At 38.6% G+C, this 22,148-nt stretch overlaps 1 protein-coding gene across 1 annotated transcript; it reads left to right on the forward strand.

Annotated features, from left to right (window-relative positions):
- The first annotated feature begins 11,450 nt into the window (after positions 1–11,450).
- LOC134496764 (vomeronasal type-2 receptor 26-like) lies at positions 11,451–19,507 on the forward strand. Its single transcript, XM_063302475.1, has 4 exons — positions 11,451–12,044; positions 12,472–12,699; positions 14,332–14,458; positions 18,606–19,507. The coding sequence occupies exons 1-4, from the start codon at positions 11,451–11,453 to the stop codon at positions 19,505–19,507; spliced, it is 1,851 nt and encodes a 616-aa protein (XP_063158545.1).
- The last annotated feature ends 2,641 nt before the right edge of the window (positions 19,508–22,148 follow it).

Here is a 22,148-nt window from a genome sequence, read left to right on the forward strand (position 1 = left end):
CCCAATTTAAGAACATCCAGTTTATGGATGACTCCTAGTTAAGAACAGTCCACTAAAAAGACTATTAGATTAGAAATTTGAATTAAGTACAATGTTTAATGTTAAAGACACAATGCTACTTTGTGTATTACTAGGTTTAAAATGGTTTAGTGTATATGGAAGTGTTTCTTGTGTTTTATATGCATAGAAAGGTAAAATCAATCAATCAATCAATCAAAAAAAATACATCCTTCTATATCATTACCATACTACCCAACATAATTGCTGGGTGCTGGTGGTAATGTTTGAAGGCTTCTACATACCTTCCCTTGGTACGTGGTCTGGACTGGTGCAGGCTTCTATGGCCACCATGACAACCACAGACTGACCCAACTTCTTATTGTATATAATATTATTAGGTTTGCAGCAAAGATAAAAAAACTACAATACAACAAAAAAAAAAAACTACAAAAAAAGAAGAAAAACTAAAGAGGTGTGAAACACACAAACAAAAAAAAGAATTTTAAGATTACATAGAAAGATGACTTCCAACTTTCAAGAGGAAGAATACACAACAATTTCCATAATCAAGCCCTTACTCTGTCAGACCAAAATCACATTATTTCTATAAATCCTTTCATTAACACCTGCAAATCACTAATACAATTGCTCTTTCCCTTTACGTAAAAAGTATATTATATATACGTAAATTTCTAAATCATGATCCCTCCCCCTTAAAGCAACACCCACTTAATTACTTCCTTCCTACTGCTATTCTATATATTTCTGTCCACTATAATAAAAAGCAATTTATAAGGACATATAAGTTGTCTATTTCTATAATTAATAGTACTACAACAGATTTAAACCTATTCAGTTCAAAAGCCAAATATTATTATATCTTATCAATACTTTTTAAATCATACAAATCAAAATCCTGTAAATCTTAGTCCAAATCATTAAGAAAATGAAATCATAATAACCTCATTATCCATCCATTTACACATTTTTAATTATTTTTTTTTACCCCTCCTCAAAATATAACAGGGCATTTACATATCTCCCAATTACATATAAGGCATTTTTTTTATAAACATCAAACTGTCCCACTGGCAGCTTCAAAAACTCAGACTTCTCAGCAAGGAAAGAACTCCCACAAAAGATACTCTCTTCTTTCCCAAAATACTGAACAATAGTCATAATATCACCCAACTGAGTAACTCCGTGTACAAGCTTAAACTCACACTGTTGCTTTAACCCATTCATCACCAAAATCTAATCCTCCCCCAACATTACTTCAATTACCAACAGAAAATTCCTCATCTTTCCCAAAATCAACAATATCCATCATAACATTTTCATTCAGATGGCACAATTTCACAACAATCTTTTCCCCAATGTCCCAAATACTCTGTAGGATAACTTGACAGCACTCTGAAGGGATCTTTTTCAAAGCCTGAGGGAATTCCAAGTCCTCCTTAAACAACTCCATGATTAAATACTAGATTCAAACAGTAGATTATGGCGCCCTCTAGTGACTTAACTCACATGGAAAAAAGGAGTTAATGTGTTAATAGAAAAGTATCCGTTTAAAATTAATCACACACACACATACATACACACACATATACATACACACACACACACACACACTAGCAGACAAGTCCCAAGAGAAATGAACAGAAAACTTAAAATTCCAAACAGCAATTCCAACATGTAGGGAGAAATTCCTCCTTCAAATTCAGCAGCAAAAATAATAACAGGAAGGCATTTATATATTTTCAATCTTCGTTGCACTTTAAATGGGAAAACAAGCCAAAACTAAAAAATTTAAAATATACTCCAGAAATAATGATAAGCACCAAGAGATTCTACTTCTTACTATAGAAAGCTTCTCTTAGGGTACATACTTTAAAAATAATTAGGTAATTTAGAAATGGGAAGGCAAGGCTTAATGTCCCTTTAAAGGTTGCAGACGTGGCATGGAAGAGATGAAATCCCAGCCTCTTGGTGAAGTCTGGCCGATCGATCGCGCACACCGTCCATGGTCTCCTGGCTACAGCTCACCATCCAGAGGACAAATGGGTTGATTCCAGCATTTTCCTTGCCTGGAAACATGCTCTGGGCTACAGGAGAAACCAGCCTGTGCCCCCTCGCCAAAAAAGCCACAATGCCAGCTCTCCCCACGGAGCTCCCCGCAGGGACAGATGATCAGTCCACCATTTCCCACTGGAAGCCGGGCCATACTGACCCAACTTCTCAAGGGCCCTACACATACAAGAGGACATAGACAATATCTAGTTTTTTTCAGGGTCCATGTTACATGAACTTTGCCCCTTGACATGCAGATCCTTCACTGACTGCTCTGGAGTTTTAAGGTGTGACTTCTCTCCCTAGTGGGAAAGGACCTATTAAAACATTCCACCTTGACAGATCATCTGAGTATTCCAAGGACTCTTGGGGATTTCCTAAGCATCTGGTGGGCAGTTCATTTAAGACTCTGGTCACCCACTTGAAAAAAGGGACATTCAGAGCACTTAACTGGATTGAATCAGAGTGGCCTCTCAGATCTACTGCAGCCGCTTGGTTTACTCAAGAGCTCAGGATGGTAAAGCAACCTAGAATGCAGCATGAATAAGACGTGCCTCAAGTCTCAACAAGCAAAAACAAAAACAAAACACCAAACCTGGTACAAGTGCATCTGTGAGTATACAGTACAGTGGCAATTACAGCAGCAAAATAGATACAGTATATTTGGCCACCCTTATAGGGTTGGTTGAATGCCACCCCGCTGTCTTTTTTAAGGTGATTCCCTCCCTTCTAGGGAAGGATGTTCACCAAGACCACAAGGCCACCATGGAGAATTCTCAAATCTGAATGGTGAACAACACCATTCAGATTTAGGAGAATCGGAACTCCAGCTGGATAGCACCAGTGGAGATGATTGGGGCCTCATCTTGTGAAATAATCTTGGATCATTTTCAGTCTTTAAGTCCCAAGGAAATCGATAGTGACCTCTGCCATTTTTTAAATGTATCTATTTTTAATTGAATTGATTCATACATCCACCTAGTTCACAGATGCAACTCTGGGCAGCTAACAACACATTAAAAACAGTAGAACAACATCAACAAAGGATAAAAAACCTACAAGTGTCCCCAAGAACAAACCCAATAAACACTCAGCAGAACAATAACATTTCTTGGGCCATCTAATCTCCTGAACCTCATGCCCTGGAACATATCCAGTTCTTCCATGCCTTGTTAAAGCCTGGCAGAATTGGAGCCAATCTCAATGGGTATGGTATTCCAGAGGATGGGCACCATGACAGATTAGCTGTACCCCTTCTGAGTTGGATTCCTATTCCTCATGCTTGGTTAAGGCTTCCCGTGAAGCAGCAGGAGATTGGATCTGAAAAGAATCCTCCTCTGATGGAGGGAGTATTTCCATCACCTCTGAAGGAGGTATAGCATGCCCTATGATCAGGAAGCCTTCACTTGATCTGACTGTTTGGACAACTATAGACCTGTATCCAACATTCCTTTCCTTGGAAAAGTTATGGAGAAAGTGATGGCCCTTCAACTGCAAAGGGCCCTAGAGGAAGCAGATTATTTGAACCTCTTGCAGTAACTGCTTAGGTGAGGATACAGCACCGAAACTACATCACCCTTGGAGAGACCAGGATCTGGGGAGTGCAACTTCCCTGGTCCTCCTCTATATCTCACCTTTCATAAGAATACCATCTCAGCAGAAGTATTTCTCCTAAACTGTATTAGCAGGAATGAATCACTGTCAGTGGACTAGATTTTCTTAAACATTCCTGGCAAACCCCTGTTCACTTGCTCAGTGATAGAAATTTGAAGTACATGTTTTTTGCTTTTTTGAAATTTTTAATGGCTAAAAGGCTGAGTTATAAAATGAGTAGCCCACTTTTCATGTGTAAAGCAGTGTCAAAACAGAATCAACCTCTGATGGAGGGAGGATTTCCATCATCTCTGAAGGAGGTATAGTATGCCCTATGATCAAGAAGCCAGAGACTTCCAGTGAGAATATGGCCAACTGAACAGCCTGCCCACAAGCTCAGCGGGCAGACCAGACAGCATGGATTCTTTTGGGGGTGCAGGCAGGCTTTTCCTGTTGCCCTAGAGCATTTTCATGGACAGAAAATACTCGGAATCATCCCATTTTTACTTTGGAATGTTGCCTTGTACTCTGAGGATTGTCAACAGCATTGGCACTAATCCGGTAAGAGGAGATGGGAGTCTGGGATACCACCATTTTCCAGACCATGCTGCAGCCCTATTGGGACATTAGGTTGAGCCTTTCTCATTTCTAAATCACCCAATTTGTATATTTTTAAGTGTTGTACTCCAAGAGAGGCTTTCCACAGCAAGAAGGAACAAATCTCTTGGTGCTCATTGTTGTTTCTGGATTAGTCTTAAAACTTTCTTTTAACTGCTGGCTTACTTCCCATTTAAAATTTAGGGAAGACTGAGAATAAATAATCATCTCTCCATTACTATTTTTGTATCTAATTTGAAGCATTTAACATTTCTCTACACATTTAATTTGATGTTTTGAGTTTTGAGTTTTCTGTTGATGGCTGAAAGCAACAAGGAACTGAGGAGCCTTATGATGAAGGTGAAAGAAGAAAATGAAAAAGCTGGCCTGTAGCTAAACCTCAAAAAAACCAAGATTATGGCAACCAGCTTGATTGATAACTGGCAAATAGAGGGAGAAAACATAGAGGCAGTGAAAGACTTTGTATTTCTAGGTGCAAAGATTACTGCAGATGCTGACTGCAGTCAGGAAATCAGAAGATGTTTAATCCTTGGGAGAAGAGCAATGACAAATCTCGATAAAATAGTTAAGAGCAGAGACATCACACTGACAACAAAGGTCCGCATAGTTAAAGCAATGGTGTTCCCCATACTAACATATGGCTGCGTGAGCTGGACCATAAGGAAGGCTGAGAGAAGGAAGATAGATGCCTTGGAACTGTGGTGTTGGAGGAAAATTCTGAGAGTGCCTTGGACTGCAAGAAGATCAAACCAGTCCATCCTCCAGGAAATAAAGCCAGACTGCTCACTTGAGGGAACGATATTAAAGGCAAAACTGAAATACTTTGGCCACATAATGAGAAGACAGGACACCCTGGAGAAGATGGTGATGCTAGGGAAAGTAGAAGGCAAAAGGAAGAGGGGCCAACCAAGGGCAAGATGGATGGATGATATTCTAGAGGTGACAGACTCATCCCTGGGGGAGCTGGGCGTGTTGACAACCGACAGGAAGGTCTGGTGTGGGCTGGTCCATAAAGTCACGAAGAGTCGGAAGCAACTGAATGAATAAACAACAACAATACTTTATGTTTTGTCAATATCATTCAATAGCTTCTGGAAGCCTTTCCTTAACTCATCAGCTTCTATCTGCATTAGCTAAGTATTTAGAGGATGCTAGACTTTACTGCCTGACTTATGGATGACCTTAAAGAGACTGTTTCAGAGTTTTGTGCTTAGCTTCGTGCTGACTTCAAACAAATTCTTCATGAAACTACTGAAGCTATTTTGCAAAATGTTTGAGATATTATCTTTAAAATGTATCAATTGGCTGAGGATTTTCTGAACAGAGAGGAAGAGATTTATCAAGAAGGAGGCATTTTTCCCAATTGTGAGAATCCAGATTGTGAAGAAATGCTAGATGACAAACATATGCTGGTCATGAAGGAGTTACAATTCGACTTGCAATATAATGACTGATTTGTTTGTCTCAGGGTTTGTTTTAAGAAGGAGACGGCTCTGTTATGTGACAAATTTTCTGCTGACTTTTTAAGTGGGGGGGAGTTGGGTTCCTTGATTTTTTAATAAAAAACACCCTGTGGATAATATGGACACAAATATATGTTCTGGTTTATTTTGAGGCAGGATAAGAAATTAAGAATAAGTATGTGAATTGATTTCAAGGCTGTATGATTCTATTTTTCTGTAATGATTTAAAGTGTGTTTGATTTTTTTAAGGTTTAATAGGAGTAAGACTGTTATAATAGTACTAAGCATCAAAGTAGATAATTTAAACGTTTTTAAAATGTTTTTATAATTTGATTGTTAATATAGTGGCCAGAAATATATAGAATAGTGGTAGGAGGGAAATATTTTATAAATGGGTTTCTATGGTGAGGGAAGTTGATTTGGAGGTTTATGTATTTGTTTATTTTTCTTTATATATAAGGGGAAGAAGCAATTGCTTTTACTGATTTCTACAGTGCCTATGGGATGATTTATAGAAATAAGGTGATCTGGGTTAGATTTAGAGAAAGGGATTAATTATGGAAATTGCTGTATATTCTTGTTGAAAGTTGGAAGTCATCTTGTCATGTAATTTTCTAAAAAATCTTTTTTCATTTTCTGTTTTTCCACTTTTTTTTCTTTTCTTTTTATGTCTTGTAGTTTTTTTTCTTTCTGGATTTTTTGTAGTTTTTTATCTTTGTTCTAAATTTAATAAAGCTTTTATTTTAAAAAAAGAAGAAGAAGAAGAAGCCTTCACTTGATCTGACTGTTTTGGGCAAATATAGACCTGTCTCCAACCTTCCTATCCTTGGAGAAAAGTATGGTCCTTCAACCACAAAAGGCCCTAGAGCAGAAACACCAAACCCACCTCGCTATGTCAGGAAAATAATTAATTTCTGGTGGTGGAATTTAAGATAAGCAAATGGAAGCCTATCAGAATACCCTCAGATATCTACCTCCTTTGAGTCCTTCTCCCTGTCTCTGGGTGTGTTTGGTGCTCACTTCTGAAGATGTTAAGCAGTGATTTGGACTGAATAGTTTATGACACCATGCCATTTATTCCTGTTTAAGATGAAATGCTCCCTATTTATATTACAATAAAGGAATTGGCAGTCCCTCATTTAGGTGAAGTTCAGATCTGGCCATGCTAACTTCTTTGATCGTCCAAGGTTGGCTCATAATATCAGAATACCGCCTCAAACAAACCCATGAAAATCTCAAGCACATCCCTGGCATCATCACTTCACCCACTATCACCATCAGACTTTCCCCAAAATATGAATGTGGCCTTCAATCACTCAAATATTCCCCATTCCTGATCTCAGTCAAATATCCTACTGCCTCTAAGAATAGAAGAGAAAGCAATAGTTCAACTCTGAAAAACAGAATTTCTTTAGCACTTCCCTAGGGAACTGAAGTCCAACTTAATAATTACCTTCCTGTTTGTGCACCTAAGTTTTATTTTTAATTCTACCACTTCTCAAAATCCCTCTAGATTTCAGTACCCAGTACAAAAGCGAATTTTAAAAAAAGACCTATATAGGATGTTGCTTCTCTCTCTTTTTCTTCAAAGAGCCCTTTCACCACTTAAAGCTGTGGAGAAAGGGCAGGATTATGACAGGTAAGGATCCAGAATTCTGATCCTGGATAAACAATTATTTATGTTATACAGTGTTAATCACAGAAATACTAATGGTCATGGGATAGAAACAAAAAGAGTGTCCTTGAAACCTGTCCTTGTAATGGGGATGGCAACTTTCCTTGTCTGGCTGCTAGTGCTGTTTCCTCATGTGGGGTGCAAAACTCACAGGTGCAGCATCCTTCATCCATATCCTCCATATCACAAGTACTGTCATCCAGGAGACCTTATGGTTGGAGGCATTTCTTCTCAAATTGCTCCACTCTCTGATGAAGTCACCTTTGAAGACCACCCCCCAATGATATTGCTGGGACGGCATGTGTAAGGAATGGAATTATTATTTGTTTACATTTTCACACATTTCTGATTGCTGAAATAATTAATCATGTCATTTCCATCAAAGAATAAGAGATGATTGGCTGGGTGAATTTAAGCAGATGCTAAGAAAAGCATTCTTTTCTCAACCAGAGAACATAGTGTGTGGAATATAAAGTGGGGAAACCCATCTGTGTGGAGATGCTCAACATTTAAAGCAAAATCAGAGCATCGCCCCATACATGGGCTTCCATTCCTTCAATTCTCAGCTATTGCTATGCTGATTGGGAAATACCCTGTGCTGAAGTACACACAGCTGAGGATCACACTGCTTGGGGAAGACTGATTTAAAGCTCTTGTACCTCTTACTACATGGTCTTCCTCAATAAGAAATATTATTGTTGCCTTACATCTAATCAAAGGAGCCCATCAAACCCATGGCAAGATCTCCTATGCCAGTGCACAATATAATCATGTGTATAAGCCTGGCTCTTTGTCAGATATCTGATTGCCCCTCTTTCTGAAAGCTACTTATGATAGATGTGGGTTCCAGACGTTCTTCGTGCTGTGGGTTTGAAATTCTTTGCACACTTTTCCTTCCAAAATCTCTGTGTTCTGACAATGTATATTATTAAAGCAGATACAGTTGTAGATATCTACATATTAATTCTGCATACAGAAGGAGATAGCTTATAATGGCAGAGATAGAGGACAACTTGCTAAACTAGCCTGCTGAATTTACCTACTTGTATAACTACTGATTAGAATATAAGAACTGGGAGAATGTCCTTCTGATGTGCAATGCAACTCTCATTATAGTGGAGTTCCTAAGAATTACCAGCACATCCTGGCTCTGGCATTTGCAGTAAAGGAGATCAATGAAAACCCACAGATCTTACCCAATCTCACCTTGGGCTTCCAGATTTATGATAGCTATAACAGCGCTCAAAAGACTTATCAGGCCACCATGCTACTTTTATCAGCAGCTGAGAGATTGGTCCCCAACTACCTATGTAACATCCAGAATAATGTCATGGCTGTTATTGGAGGACTGGATGCCCAAATCTCCCTTCATGTGGCAACTATCTTGGATATCTATAAGATTCCACAGGTAAGCCATCATTTCTATGTTATTTTCATGCTACTTTTAGTGCCCTGCTTTCACAATGCAATTGCATATTGCAATGTTAAATATAGTCAAGTAGCACAGATGAAAAATAACTCCCCTGAAATTTCTAGTCAGATACTCAGAAATGATCCATTTAGCATAAAATGCTATATCCATTTATATGAAACTAAGTCCCTTGAACCTAGAAGATTGATATCACTAAAGGCATATAAGAGTTTCCTTATTGTATTGTATCTGTAACTTTTGCATGGTTTAATTCTTATCCACCATACATAGGACTGATAAATCCCACTTCTTTCATTTACTGCAAGTTAAATGAAGAAGTTACATGTGTGTGCATATATGTTATTTCTTAATTTTGGTAAATAGCTGTTTCCTTGTGGATAACTTCATAGAGTGAATCCAAAGTAGGTGCTGGCTCTAAACAACAATCTTAATGAGGCTAAAAGGTTATGTAAAGTTTGTTGTTCAGTTACTTCTCTAAAACTCAGCCTTTCTTTAGCAGAAAAAAAATCCTATATCATGCCATCATATTAAGTAATAATATGGTTCGTTTTTCTGGATGTAGCATGCTTCATAAACACTAAAACTGGGATATGTTAACCTCAATTTACTCTTAAGTGTGTAGTATAAACTCAGCCAGTGAGTTGGAATAGAATCCAACTGGGATCAATGTGAAATTTAATATTCAATAACTTAAGACTCATTGATACCAAAGCAACCAATGTGCAAGTGAATGTGCATTGACATTTGCATGATTTTCAATCCATTACAGTGATAAATTCCAAGAGAAATTCAAACACGCATCTTGTTTCCTTTAATCTAGATGAATCAAAGCTCTGAATATAGAAAGAATTTTTTTGCACTTACTATTATTAAAAACTAGTGTTTGAGAAAAATATTTGTACTGTATATCTATAAATTTTAAATACATATTAATAAGTGATGATCCCCAATTACATATGAAAGTTATGGAATAATGTAACCAGCTTTTGCTGGAATTGGGTCCCAAAGTTTCCTTCATATAGCATCTAGGGTTGGAGGGCAGATCTAACAAGATTCAGTTCTGATTAAAGGTTCAAAGATGGCATTTTTCACCTGGAATTTCAGATATAAGATTCATTTTTATGGCAGAGTTGATTATAGGCTGTATAAAGTAAAATCATCAAGGCCCTTACAACTCGGCAGAATAAGATAAAAACAGCAGTGGTTGTAGGTCTTTGGGGGCATAATTAATCCTGTAATTTTTCAGTCAAATAGCTTCAAAGGTTTCTCTGTAATACATGTTTGGTACGTCCCTTCCATGACCCATTTAAGGCAGTAGGGAGTGGGGAGAGGAAAGGACAGCACAGCAATCTACAATTCTACAACTTACAAAGAAATTATGCTGAAATAATGCAAACACTGCCCTTCCCCAACTAAAATATAAAACGTTCCAATAATTTTTTGAAAAGTAAGCTCTTATACTAAAGATTCAAGAGTCCATCATGCCACAATGTTAGGTTGCTTAGGTTTCCTAGGCTGAGCCACTTGTTAGAACAGCTAGTTGGAAGAACAGACAGTTCTGGGAATAAAACATTGTAATTCTGAGAATTATTTACCGTATTATTCCAATTGCATAGATAATATGGTATGATAAAAAGTAATAGAGAGGCATCAGTCTAATAGCAAGAACAGTGTCTCAAGCTCATTACAAGAGAATAGAGAGAGACAAATGGCAGAAGAAGAACAGGATTATTATTTGAGCATAGAGAATGGAAGAGGAATAAAAAGGGAAGTAGAAGCAAATTGGACCAGTAAATCTATGCTGCAAGTCAACAAAAAAGAGTCTTCAGGAAAGATAAAGAAAAAAGTATATGGACTAGAAATACAAGCCATCACACAAGAAAGCACCGATTAGCTTTTTAGAACAGAACAGGAGAAATACTCAGAAGTATTGAAGGAAAACTGCAATAATTCGGAGAAAATGAAAAGCTAAAAGGCACATCAGTTCTCCAAACCACCTCTGAATTTCTGTAAAGCATCAAAAAGGTTCAGTTTGACATGCTGAATTCAAGGATGCCGTTGCTTCTAATGCTACGGCAGCCTTATGGGTTTATGTAGAAATACAGTTCATAGAAAACTTAATAGAAACTGAAACAGTCGTTCAGAAAGCCATGTCTGGGTATATAGAAACATCATACCTGGGGTTTTGTTCTTATGTAACAAAGGATGTTGCAAGAAAATCTCACTGAGGTCTGCAGATCTAAATGATGCATAAGTATCTATTCATATGCTACAAACATTTGAAAGTGTTATCTGGATGCTGCTCTAATGTTCTTTTCCTGTTTCTCTCTAGCTCATTTGTGGCTCAGCTCCACTGATGAATGACAAAACCCCAGGCCTTTCCTTTTACCAGATGGTTCCCCCAGAAGCTCTTCAGCATGCAGGGATTGTCTCACTGCTCCTGCATTTTAATTGGACTTGGATTGGGATCCTTATCATGGACAATGACCAGGGAGAAAAATTTGTACAAACAGTAATTCCTCTTTTTTCCAGAAATGGGGTTTGTGTTTCCTTCATTCAATGATTGCACAAATTTACTGATTTCACTAGACTTGATGGCATGCTTCAGCAGGGTGCAAAAATCTATGAGGATGTCATGGGTGGTAAAGCTAATGCATTGGTGTACAATGGAGAATCCTTTGCTATGGGCTATTTGTTATGGCTGCAATATATTCAAAATGTAGAAGAAGTGAGAAGTAAACCAAAAGGTATTGTGTGGATAATGACAGCACAGATGGAGTTCAGCGTAATCCCTTTTCAACGTGCTTGGGATATCAAAATAATCGACGGTGCCCTTTCCTTCATAGTGCACTCCACTGCTCTACCAGAGTTCAGATCTTTTGCTGAGAAACTAAACCCCTTCATCGCAAAGGAAGATGGCTTTATCAGACAGTTCTGGCAAGAGGCTTTTGACTGTGTATTCCCAGACACAATTATGAGTGATGTGGATGAGACCCTTTGCAATGGAAAAGAGAATCTGGGGAGCCTTCCTGGGACCTTTTTTGAGATGGACATGACTGGTCACAGCTACAGCATCTACAATGCTGTTTATGCCATAGCTCATGCTTTACATGCTCTCTCCTCCTCTAGAAATACTGAGAGATCAGTGATGGACAGAGTAGGAAGGAAGATTCATAGTCAAGACTTCTGGCAGGTAATAGAACAAATTCTTCATTCCCATAATATATCATATTATATATCATATATTCTATTTATATCTATGTTCTACATATGACTGAAGAAAGCTTCCTTCCCTCCAGAATCTCCCATGGAAATTCATCTGTCTATGCATGGTTGTATGATTGTCTGACTCCAAAAGTCAGAATACGGCTAAGCTTTTTTTTCTAGTAAGAATGATTCAGACTATCAGAGAAAAGGTGCACATTAGTGGAATTCATTCAATCCATCTCTTTTTTGACCAACAATATTTTGGTTTCTCCCACTCCCACTTTATCTGTGTCCTCTTAATTGCAATATAATGAGAACAAAAGTGTCTAGAAGGCGACTTAAATGTCTGCTTTTCTCTTCTGAAAATTATCATCATGGAGACTGGCAACTCTTGCATTGTTTTTTCAATTTAGCTCCACTACTTTCTGAGGAGCGTTGCTTTTAACAATAGTGCTGGGGAACAGATTTCCTTTGACCAGAATGGGATTGTAGCAATTGGATTTGATATTATTAATTTGATTGCTTTCCGAAACAAATCTTTTCTTCGTGTGAAAGTTGGGAATGTAGATCATCTAGCTCCTCCAGATAAAATATTAACCATCAATGATGAGATGATTACATGGCACAGCTGGTTTAACCAGGTAAGATATTATTGCTGTCCCTGGTTCTGAACTAACACTAATTCTCTAATGTGATATGTAAATTCTTTATATTGGATATTAGTAAATTCTTACATAAAGTTATTTCCCCATAAGCAATTTCTAGAGCTCATCATCATTTCTGATTATCTGTAGCATAAAGATGACCCATTAACAATATTTGGGGAGAATTAGTGGGGCATCATGTCCTCCTAATGCAATCTGTCTCACCCCCAAGCCACCATGGACTGAGGCTGCATTCATCCTTACTTGATCTGGTTTTAAAGCAGTGCTTTCTGTCTTTTCCCAATATTAAAAGGTGGTCATTATTAATAGATAAAGCTATTAATTGGAGGCACTATTAGATTCAAGGCATTTAATTTAAAAACGAGATTTGACTGAGCTTTACATTGTTATTATTACAGTTGAAAAATGCTTTCCAAGCTATTATTCCCATTATTAAATTCAGAAGATGCCCATGATAATCTCTTATCATTTCCTACGTATGTGCCCATTGGATCAAAAAGCTTCATTACACCTACTCCAGAATATAATTCTCTTCCGGCTACAAAATTTGGAGCTAGTGATGGGTCTTTGGACAAAGAAATTGATTCCAGAATCAGCAAGGCCTGCCAGGCTCTGTGGCTGCTGCATACTAGAGTGCTCAATCAACACATCTGTATCGCCACAAAGCTGAAAGTCGACAGAGCTGTGGTTATCCTTTCTCTCCTATATGGATGTTAGTCCTGGACTCTGTACCTATGACACATCAAACAACTGGAGAAATTCCACATGTGCGCTTTCCGCTCCATCCTTGGCATTTGTTGGCAAGACCGTGTCTCCAACCTGGAGATCTCGGATTGCACGGAGTCCACCAGCATCGAGTCCCTGATTATCAGAGCCCAGATGCAGTGGGTGGGACACATCATCAGAATGGATGACCACCATATGCCTCACCAGTTTCTCTATGGTGAACTGGAGACTGGGAAGAGACCTTGAGATCAACTGCGCAAGTCCTACAATGACACTGTGAAGGAAACCCTACACCACTGTGACATCCAGCCAAGGGAACCAGAAGCTGTGGCTGTTGACAGAACCCACTGGTGAGCCCTGTGCTTCGAAGCCTCCAATGGCTTTGAAGACAGGCACTGCCAAAACCTGATAGAAAACTGAGTGGCATCACAAAATAACGCCCAAAGTTATTGCAACAATGGACTTCCAGTGCCCCATTGTGCTAGACTCTGTGCTTCCAGATTGGGACTGCAGAGCCACCTCCATGTTCACAGATGAACTGCACCACAGCATGTCTTCTTCTAACCCAAAGGACTACCTATATATATTAATTGGAGGCACTACTAGATTCAAGGTGTTTAATCTAAAAACAATGAGATTTCACTGACCTTTACGTTGTTACTATTACAGTTGAAAAATGATTTCCAAGCTATTATTCCTATTATTAAATTCAGAAGATGCCCATGACAAACTCTCATAATTTCCTATGTATGTGCCCATTGGATCAAAAAGCTTCATCATACTGTACCTACTCCAGAATATAATTCTCAGGCCACAAAATAAGCAAATAAATAAAATCTGCTGCTTGGACAAAATATCTTCTGATTGTTCTTTAATTTCTAGATCCAACCTATTTCTGTCTGCACTGAGAGCTGTTATCCTGGTTTTAGCAAAAAAGTGAAGGAAGGAGATCCATTTTGCTGCTATGATTGCATCCTGTGCCCAGAAGGGAGGATTTCAACTGAGAAAGGTATGAAAATATTCAATTGCTTCCATCTAAACAAATTCTCCTGATTTTTCTGAGTAAATCCACCCAATTAATATTATATTTTAAGTAAATTCAAGGCCGGGTAGGTTTTAGAATATACAGTTTCAAAATCCAAATACGTGAGATTGTGGTCAGAAAAGTGAAAGAATAAGATGTGGCAATTTTTTAAAAACTGAAGTTAGTCCAGGAAAGAAAACATGCCTAATAATAATAACAACAATAATAATAATAATGAATTAAACTTGTATGCTGCCTGACTCACTCTGGGCAGGTCACAACAATCAAACAGTGAAATTACAATAAAATCAATAAAAGATACATTTCATGTAGTTGTCAAGGTCTATGTAACAAGGATTGATTTAAGACATAACAGTAATAATGTTGAAGGTATTGTGACAATTGAAAATTCTGTACATGCATTCATATATATAGTACCTATCATGCTGTTTGCTTTCTGGGAAAGAAATGAAAAGGACAAAAATTAAAGGGATAAGATAAGAAAAAGACGAATTGTAATTAAACATAGTTTACACCAACACTTACTGTAACTTTCTGTGATGGAATATGGAGATGACCTTGGAAGATGGGGGAATGATCAGATAAAAGAGAAAGGAGCCCACAACACAGTAATGGCCGGAGAAAGATACTTAGGAAGACCTGCCCTAACTTCTCAGGCAGTAAATAGGGAGGGTGCAAGGTTTGTACTTTCAGACTTGCTAGATTCTGTTAATGTAGCCTTGCAATAAAGCAGAATTAGCTCATCTACTCCTGTTTCCTTTCAACCTGGGAGGGCTGACATTTTCTATAAGTTTTTCCACTTTCATTCTTCCTCTCAGCCATTCACTTTTCCTTCATATGCTTGTTTTGGGACTCAATCTCATTTCATTCTCTCAACAATCCAATCACCACCACATACTTCTTTCATACTAGTCACAAACTTTTGTCTTCAGTCCACAGTCATTCAGGAGCTATTCGCTTTTCCTTATCTTCTCTGGTTTACCACACACATGAAAATTGTCCGCACAATTGCTGTCCAATCTGCAACCTTCCCAAGAGGAAGCAGAATATATGGACCATTTTCAGTTGGGTTTCATGCCAGGACCATGTATGGAGATGATTGTTGATTAAGTCTGGCACAGCTTGGTATGGAGGTGGTGTAATTGTCCTAATTCCCCTGGATCTCTCAGCAGCCTTCCAAAAGATTGATCATGGTAACATTATGGACTTACTGCAGGGATTAGGAGCGTGGGACATGATGTTGTGGTGGTTCACCTTTCTCCATAGCCAGTTCCAATCAGTGTTGATGGGGTGGAGAAGTTGAAGCCTGAAACTCCTGACTTGTGGGGTTACACAGACCTCAACATTCTCATCCTTTCTGTTTAACATATCCATGAAATCGCTGAGGGAGGTCATCCATCAACATGGGATCAGGTGTCTTCATTATGTTGATGACATCAGTTGTATAGTAAATCTCAGTCCTGGGTGGACCAAGTGATATTGTTGAGATCTTGTCCCAGTGCCTAAAGGCTGTTTGGGTTGGGAAGGAACAGGCTTAATTTCAACCATGGCAAGACTGAGTCACAGTGTATTCCTGGCTCTTTCAGTACCATGGATTTTCCATCTGAGGTTCTGAATAGGATTGTATTCCTTCCAGCAAAACTGGTGCACAATTCAGGGGTCCTTCTGGACTCATAGCTTCTGCTAGAAAAGCAGGTGACAGCTATGGCCTACCTTGAGTTATTTATAAAAATAATAAAGGCGGGATAAAAAATCTAAAAAAATAAGTCATTCCTCACAAAATACTACATGCTACCCACTATCTTTCTATCAGCATTTGTACATCTTGACATTTCCGCATTCATTTTCCCTTCATTAGAAAGCTTTCTACTAAGGGTCACAAAATCATCTCTTTGCTCTAATGTTTTGCTAATTATGTATAGCATGCAAATATTCACCTAATTTTCCCTGTCAAGGACAACTATAAACAATTTTCAGATCTGTACTACTTGTATGATACATTCTATCAAACATTCACTGCCAATCATTCAAGGTATCAGCCAACAAAATGGCCTCACCTGCAAATAAAAATATACATTCTCATCCTGAACCAACACACTTCTAATGTGACCACAAGCATTCCTCATATATTTGTTGACATTAAACAGCAGAGGCACATCACCCAGACTTGTCTTACTCCCTGGTTTATGCTAAACCATTTGCTAAGCATTCCATTTATTCTCACATACAGTATGCTTCAATCATATACTGCTATTATCACATTTAGCAACCAACTATCAACTCCAAATTTGGGCAAAAAGTCCATAAATCAAGCCTATTGACATTATCATATATTTCCAGTAAAGTAACAAATGTATAACCTTTTTTCTTATTGACACATTGCTCAATCTCTTACTGAAAAGCAGCAATCTGGTCTGCACACATGTTACTGATATACTGTAAAGCTGCACTGCACTTACCAAATGTTTATTATCATCTTTTGTACCTTTTATTCAGAATTCTGCCAAATAGCCTCCCAGGCACACTTCACAAACTAATCCCAGGTAGTTTTTGCATTAACTATTGCGCTGCGGGTTAAACCGCTGAGCTGCTGAGCTTGCCGATCAGAAGGTCACCAGTTCAAATCTGCGTGACAGGGTGAGCTCCCATTGCTAGTCCCAGCTCCTGCCAACCTAGCAGTTCGAAAACTTGCAAATGTGAGTAGATTAATAGGTACCACTTCAGCAGGCAGGTAACGGCGTTCCGTTTAGTCATGCCGGCCACATGACCACGGAAGTGTCTGCGGACAAACGCCGGCTCTTCGGCTTTGAAATGGAGATGAGCATCGTCCCCTAGAGTCGGACATGACTGGACTTAATCTCAAGGGAAACCTTTACCTTTTTAATATTTCCCTTTATATAGCTTAATAATAGCATTCATTTGGAAGTGACAGTATGAATAGACATATACCTAAAACATATTCAAAACAGACAGATCTTTCTGAAGAGACCCTCATCAGTCACTATTCTCTGTCATCCTTGAGTCTCCAAATAGTCCCAGCAGTTTTTCTATACTCTTTCATCTCATTCCCATGCTTCCATCCATGTCACCTGCTAAAAAATTTTTCCAGGATCACTTTCATCCACAATTTTCCCCAAAACAAAACTCTGATATTTTTTTTCTTTGTCACCATTCACTAGGGTATACCTTACAGATGGATACCTTGCCCATCTATCGATTCCTACTTTCATACATACCCCTAATAACATATCATAGATGACACCAATTTACACTTTCCAATATATTTTAGGATTTTCATTCATAATGAAACCCACATCTTGGCTTCCCTGAACATATGCATCAACTCCACTCCACATGACAGGGCTGTCTTCATGAACATCTATTATAAACTTCTCCTATTAGTTTCACAGAAACATATTTCTGTCTTTTTTTTTCTTTCATTTCATTCATTAATCCATAACCTTTTCCATTTACTCATCCTATATTCCAAGTCACAATCTTCCATATACCTTGCTTATGCCCAGATGGGCCCACAGATGTTAACCTCTCCCATCCATTAGGGTTTTAATCAACTGAAGCTCTCATACAACATTTGTTACTAAGACAAAGAAGGCTTAGACTAACTGATCAGCATTAGTTATACACTGGGCACTGGTAGCCTTCCCTGCTAATGGTAAGAACAAGATCTGTCAGTTTTGGCACATTTTGGCCAACATACTATAATGCTCATTCAACCAAACTGGATGTATATGCTATGTACTAACACACACTCAGATGTTAAATGGAAATACCTTTTTTATTATTACAGTTTTATAATGACTATAGTTTGCATTTTCCATCACTCATATACATTTAAGTATATATGTTAATATCAATTAAAATACAATATTAATGTTAATATTAAATTAAATTGTAATAAAATATCAAATAGTATTAAATACAAGAAACAAAATCTGTGTGCCAATTAAATTTGGCAGGAACCTCCGGTCTGTGCAGAGTTATTATATCCTACTCATAAAGCCCAGTTGCTTTTTATACTATGTTTATGCCCTGCTGAACAGATATATACAATACTTATGAGAATAACATCACATCCTTTCTTCTTTTTCAGACACAAATGAGTGTTCTAAATGCAAAGAAAAATATTATCCAAACAAGAGACATGATTTCTGTATTCCCAAAATTATCAGTTTCTTGTCTTATGACGAACCTTTAGGGATCAGTTTCGCCTGTCTTGCACTTTCTTTTTCTTTGGTCACAGTTCTCATCCTAGGAGTATTTGTGAGGCACCACAACACTCCCATCATCATAGCCAACAATCGGGACCTGACTTACATTCTCCTCACCTCCCTCCTGCTCTGCTTCTTTTCAGTGTTGTTATTCATTGGCCAACCAGGAAAATTGACCTGTCTCATCCAACAAACAACATTTGGCACTGTATTCTCAGTGGCAGTTTCATCTGTCTTAGCAAAAACCATCACGGTGGTTCTAGCTTTCATGGCCACCAAACCAGGATCCAGGATGAGGAAGTGGGTGGGTAAAAAATTAACCAATGCCATTGTTCTTTCCTGTTCCCTGATCCAAGCAAGTATCTGTACATTGTGGCTGACAATGGCTCCCCCATTCCCAGATGTTGATATGATCTCAGTGACTGAAGAAATTATCCTACAATGTAACGAAGGCTCTGTGACCATGTTTTACTGTGTCCTTGGCTATATGGGTTTCCTGGCTTTTATCAGCTTCACCACAGCTTTTCTTGTCAGGAAATTACCCGACAGTTTCAATGAAGCCAAGTTCATCACCTTCAGCATGTTGGTCTTTTGCAGTGTTTGGTTGTCCTTTGTCCCAGCATACCTGAGCTCCAAGGGAAAATACATGGTGGCTGTGGAGGTCTTCTCCATCTTAGCCTCAGGTGCTGGGCTTCTGGGTTGCATCTTTTTCCCAAAATGTTATATTATTGTGTTTCAGCCAGACCTGAACAATAAAGAACAACTAATGAGAAGAAAGGACTGATTAAAAATCTGTCTCTTCATCCTTTATCAAAGGTTTAGTCTAGATTTCTGTCTTCATATGAAATGTCAAAAAGTATTGGAAATGTCCCTCTTAGATCCTAATTTATATAAGTTAATCATAGTTTTATTTTGAGACTTCCTGACTGTGTAAGTCTGCTTAAAAATCTATAATGGTAAGTCCACAGAAGAAACTACCAGAAGAGAAGGAAGAGACTTTATCTGGTCAGCAATCAGCATGTAATACAGTGAAATAAAACAGCCAAGCTAATGTAAATAAAATATGACTAAAATCTATAAAATTAAGCTGAATGACTAATCCTATAAAATCCTATTAATGTAAAAACTGAACAGAACCTAAGATCTATTTAAATTAAACTATGAGACTAGGCCTATGAGCTGATTATTTTATTTTATTTTGTTTGTTTGTTTATTTATTTGCCTTCATGTCAGTCTTGACTCCTGGCAACTGCCTGGACTAGTCTCTGTAAGTTTCTTGGCAAGATTCAGAAATGGTTTGCCACAGCCTGCTTCCTAGGGCTAAGAGAGAGTGACTGGCCCAAGGGCACCAAGCTGGCTTTGTGCCTAATACAGGACTAGAACTCATGGTCTCCCAATTTCTAGCCCAGTGCCTTAACCACTACACTTGTATATAAATCTATAAAAGGGGTCTGCCAAGGAAACATCACGAAAGCAGTGTCCCCCCAAAGGGTCAGACATGACTTGGTGCCTGCATGGGGGAACCTTTCACCTTTCACAGAAATAAAATGAGCAGCTGTTTCAACTGATCAATTCCAAATGGATGGAGCCCTTCATTATAAGGGATTTCTTACTTCCCTTCTGAAACAGCAATAGGATCTAACATTTGTTTGTTTGTTTGTTTGTTTGTTCATCATTTTTATATGGCCACCCATCTCACAAAAAGTGACTCTGGGTGGTGTAAATAAAACCATAAAATAATATTAAAACCAAATGCCATTAAAAACATAGATGCATTATTTAAAAGGGCTAAGCAAGAGCATTAGATACTATGAACAGTACAGCCACCTCGGATCACCATTCCCTTGAGACTCCCAGGCCTGTTGACACAGCCAGGTTTTGAAGGATTTCCAGAAGGGTGAGAGGGAAGGAGCCAATCTTACTTTGGGTGGGATGATGTTCCACAGAGTGAGCACCATGGCAGAAAAGGACCATCTTCTGGGTCCTACCAGATGCAACTGCTTAGTATATGGGACCCACAGCATGCCTCTTCTGCTAGATCTGACGCAGCCTGTCTCTCTCTGGGTATTTCAATTTGTCTCAAATATCTGGCTGGGTTACGATTCAAGAGGTAAGCCCCAAGATAGGTTTGGATTTCTGTATCCATTATTTTCTGCCTGAGCTTGGCTTTGGTGTGGTCATAGCCTGGGGTTCATATTACTTCCTGTGAATATCCACAGTAATTTGTTATGCAGAATAAAGCTTTTCCATTTGCTAGTAAGGAGGAGGTTCTAAAGATCAATCCAATAGGATAAAAAATGGTTTTTGACCAGTAATTCAGAGCCATGCCACAGTTTTCATTTTGTGTATACCAGCTTCTAGACCAGCCAGAGAACAATGTTTGGAAAGGAAAGATATTCCTTAGAAATTTGGATTGTAAGGACTCCTAAATATAGGGTGCATATAGAAGCTGAGGTTGAGCTTTAGCAGTGAATATATAAATACATTCATTATTAAAAACTATAAAAACACAAAAACAGGAGGGGATGATGTTAGTCACAGTAAGGGAGCCATTGCAAAATCTTCCCAGTTCCCTGGGACCCCCAGGCACGAAGGCATAGCCAGGTTTTGAGGGACCTGAGGAACGATAATAGGGATGGAGCTAACCTCACTTCTCACATATGTCACACCTCACATATGTGGATAAAAAAAGAAATTCCCCTCTCACCTTTGCAAGGATTGATCGCAAAGTTACTTTTTCACCACTGTTGTGACTGGTAATGGTCACTAAATGAGGCAGTCACTAAACAAGGACTGCCTGTAATTTAATTTGTGCTCTCAAGGACTCCAGCTGTAAATTCTGCACAAGAGGTACAAGGATCTGGATGGTCTCTAGGCTTGAGAAAGGGGAAGCTTCAAGGGGGCAGGCTGGGCCATCTTCAAGCTGAAGCAACTAATGGAAGCAAAGGCAACCCAAGACCTATCTCTCCCTCTGCTCTTCCCTCCTGCATATATGTTGAACTTCCATTCACCCATTAGTCCACCAGCAGGCTGACTGCATATAGACTCAAGTGCTTAGAGAGGTCCTCAAGTGACACATTTTGAGGGTGGTCATAACCCTGACCACCTCATGAAGCTTCATTCCAAGGACCTCTTCAGAATAACGCATACAGGTTGTCCAGCTAATGTGACAACCCACTCCAGAAATTTGAACATCTTGTGCACTGTTCTAAGTTGGAAGAGTTAAATGGGTTAGGCCCCAATTTGCCCTTCATTCTGCCCTACTGCTCGAAATGGCTGTTTCCTTTTGTCTATGTCCGCACTGCATGGAAGATAACTCCTCTCAACCTGAGCTTGGGCTTACTTGCACACTGAGTAGCCCAAATGAAACCAATTCATCTTGTGTCAGAGTTGGAGCTGCATCACTGCATCAAGCTGATGTATGC

Source organism: Candoia aspera, chromosome 4, assembly GCF_035149785.1.
Source record: "Candoia aspera isolate rCanAsp1 chromosome 4, rCanAsp1.hap2, whole genome shotgun sequence".
Classification (NCBI taxonomy): Eukaryota; Metazoa; Chordata; class Lepidosauria; order Squamata; family Boidae; genus Candoia; species Candoia aspera.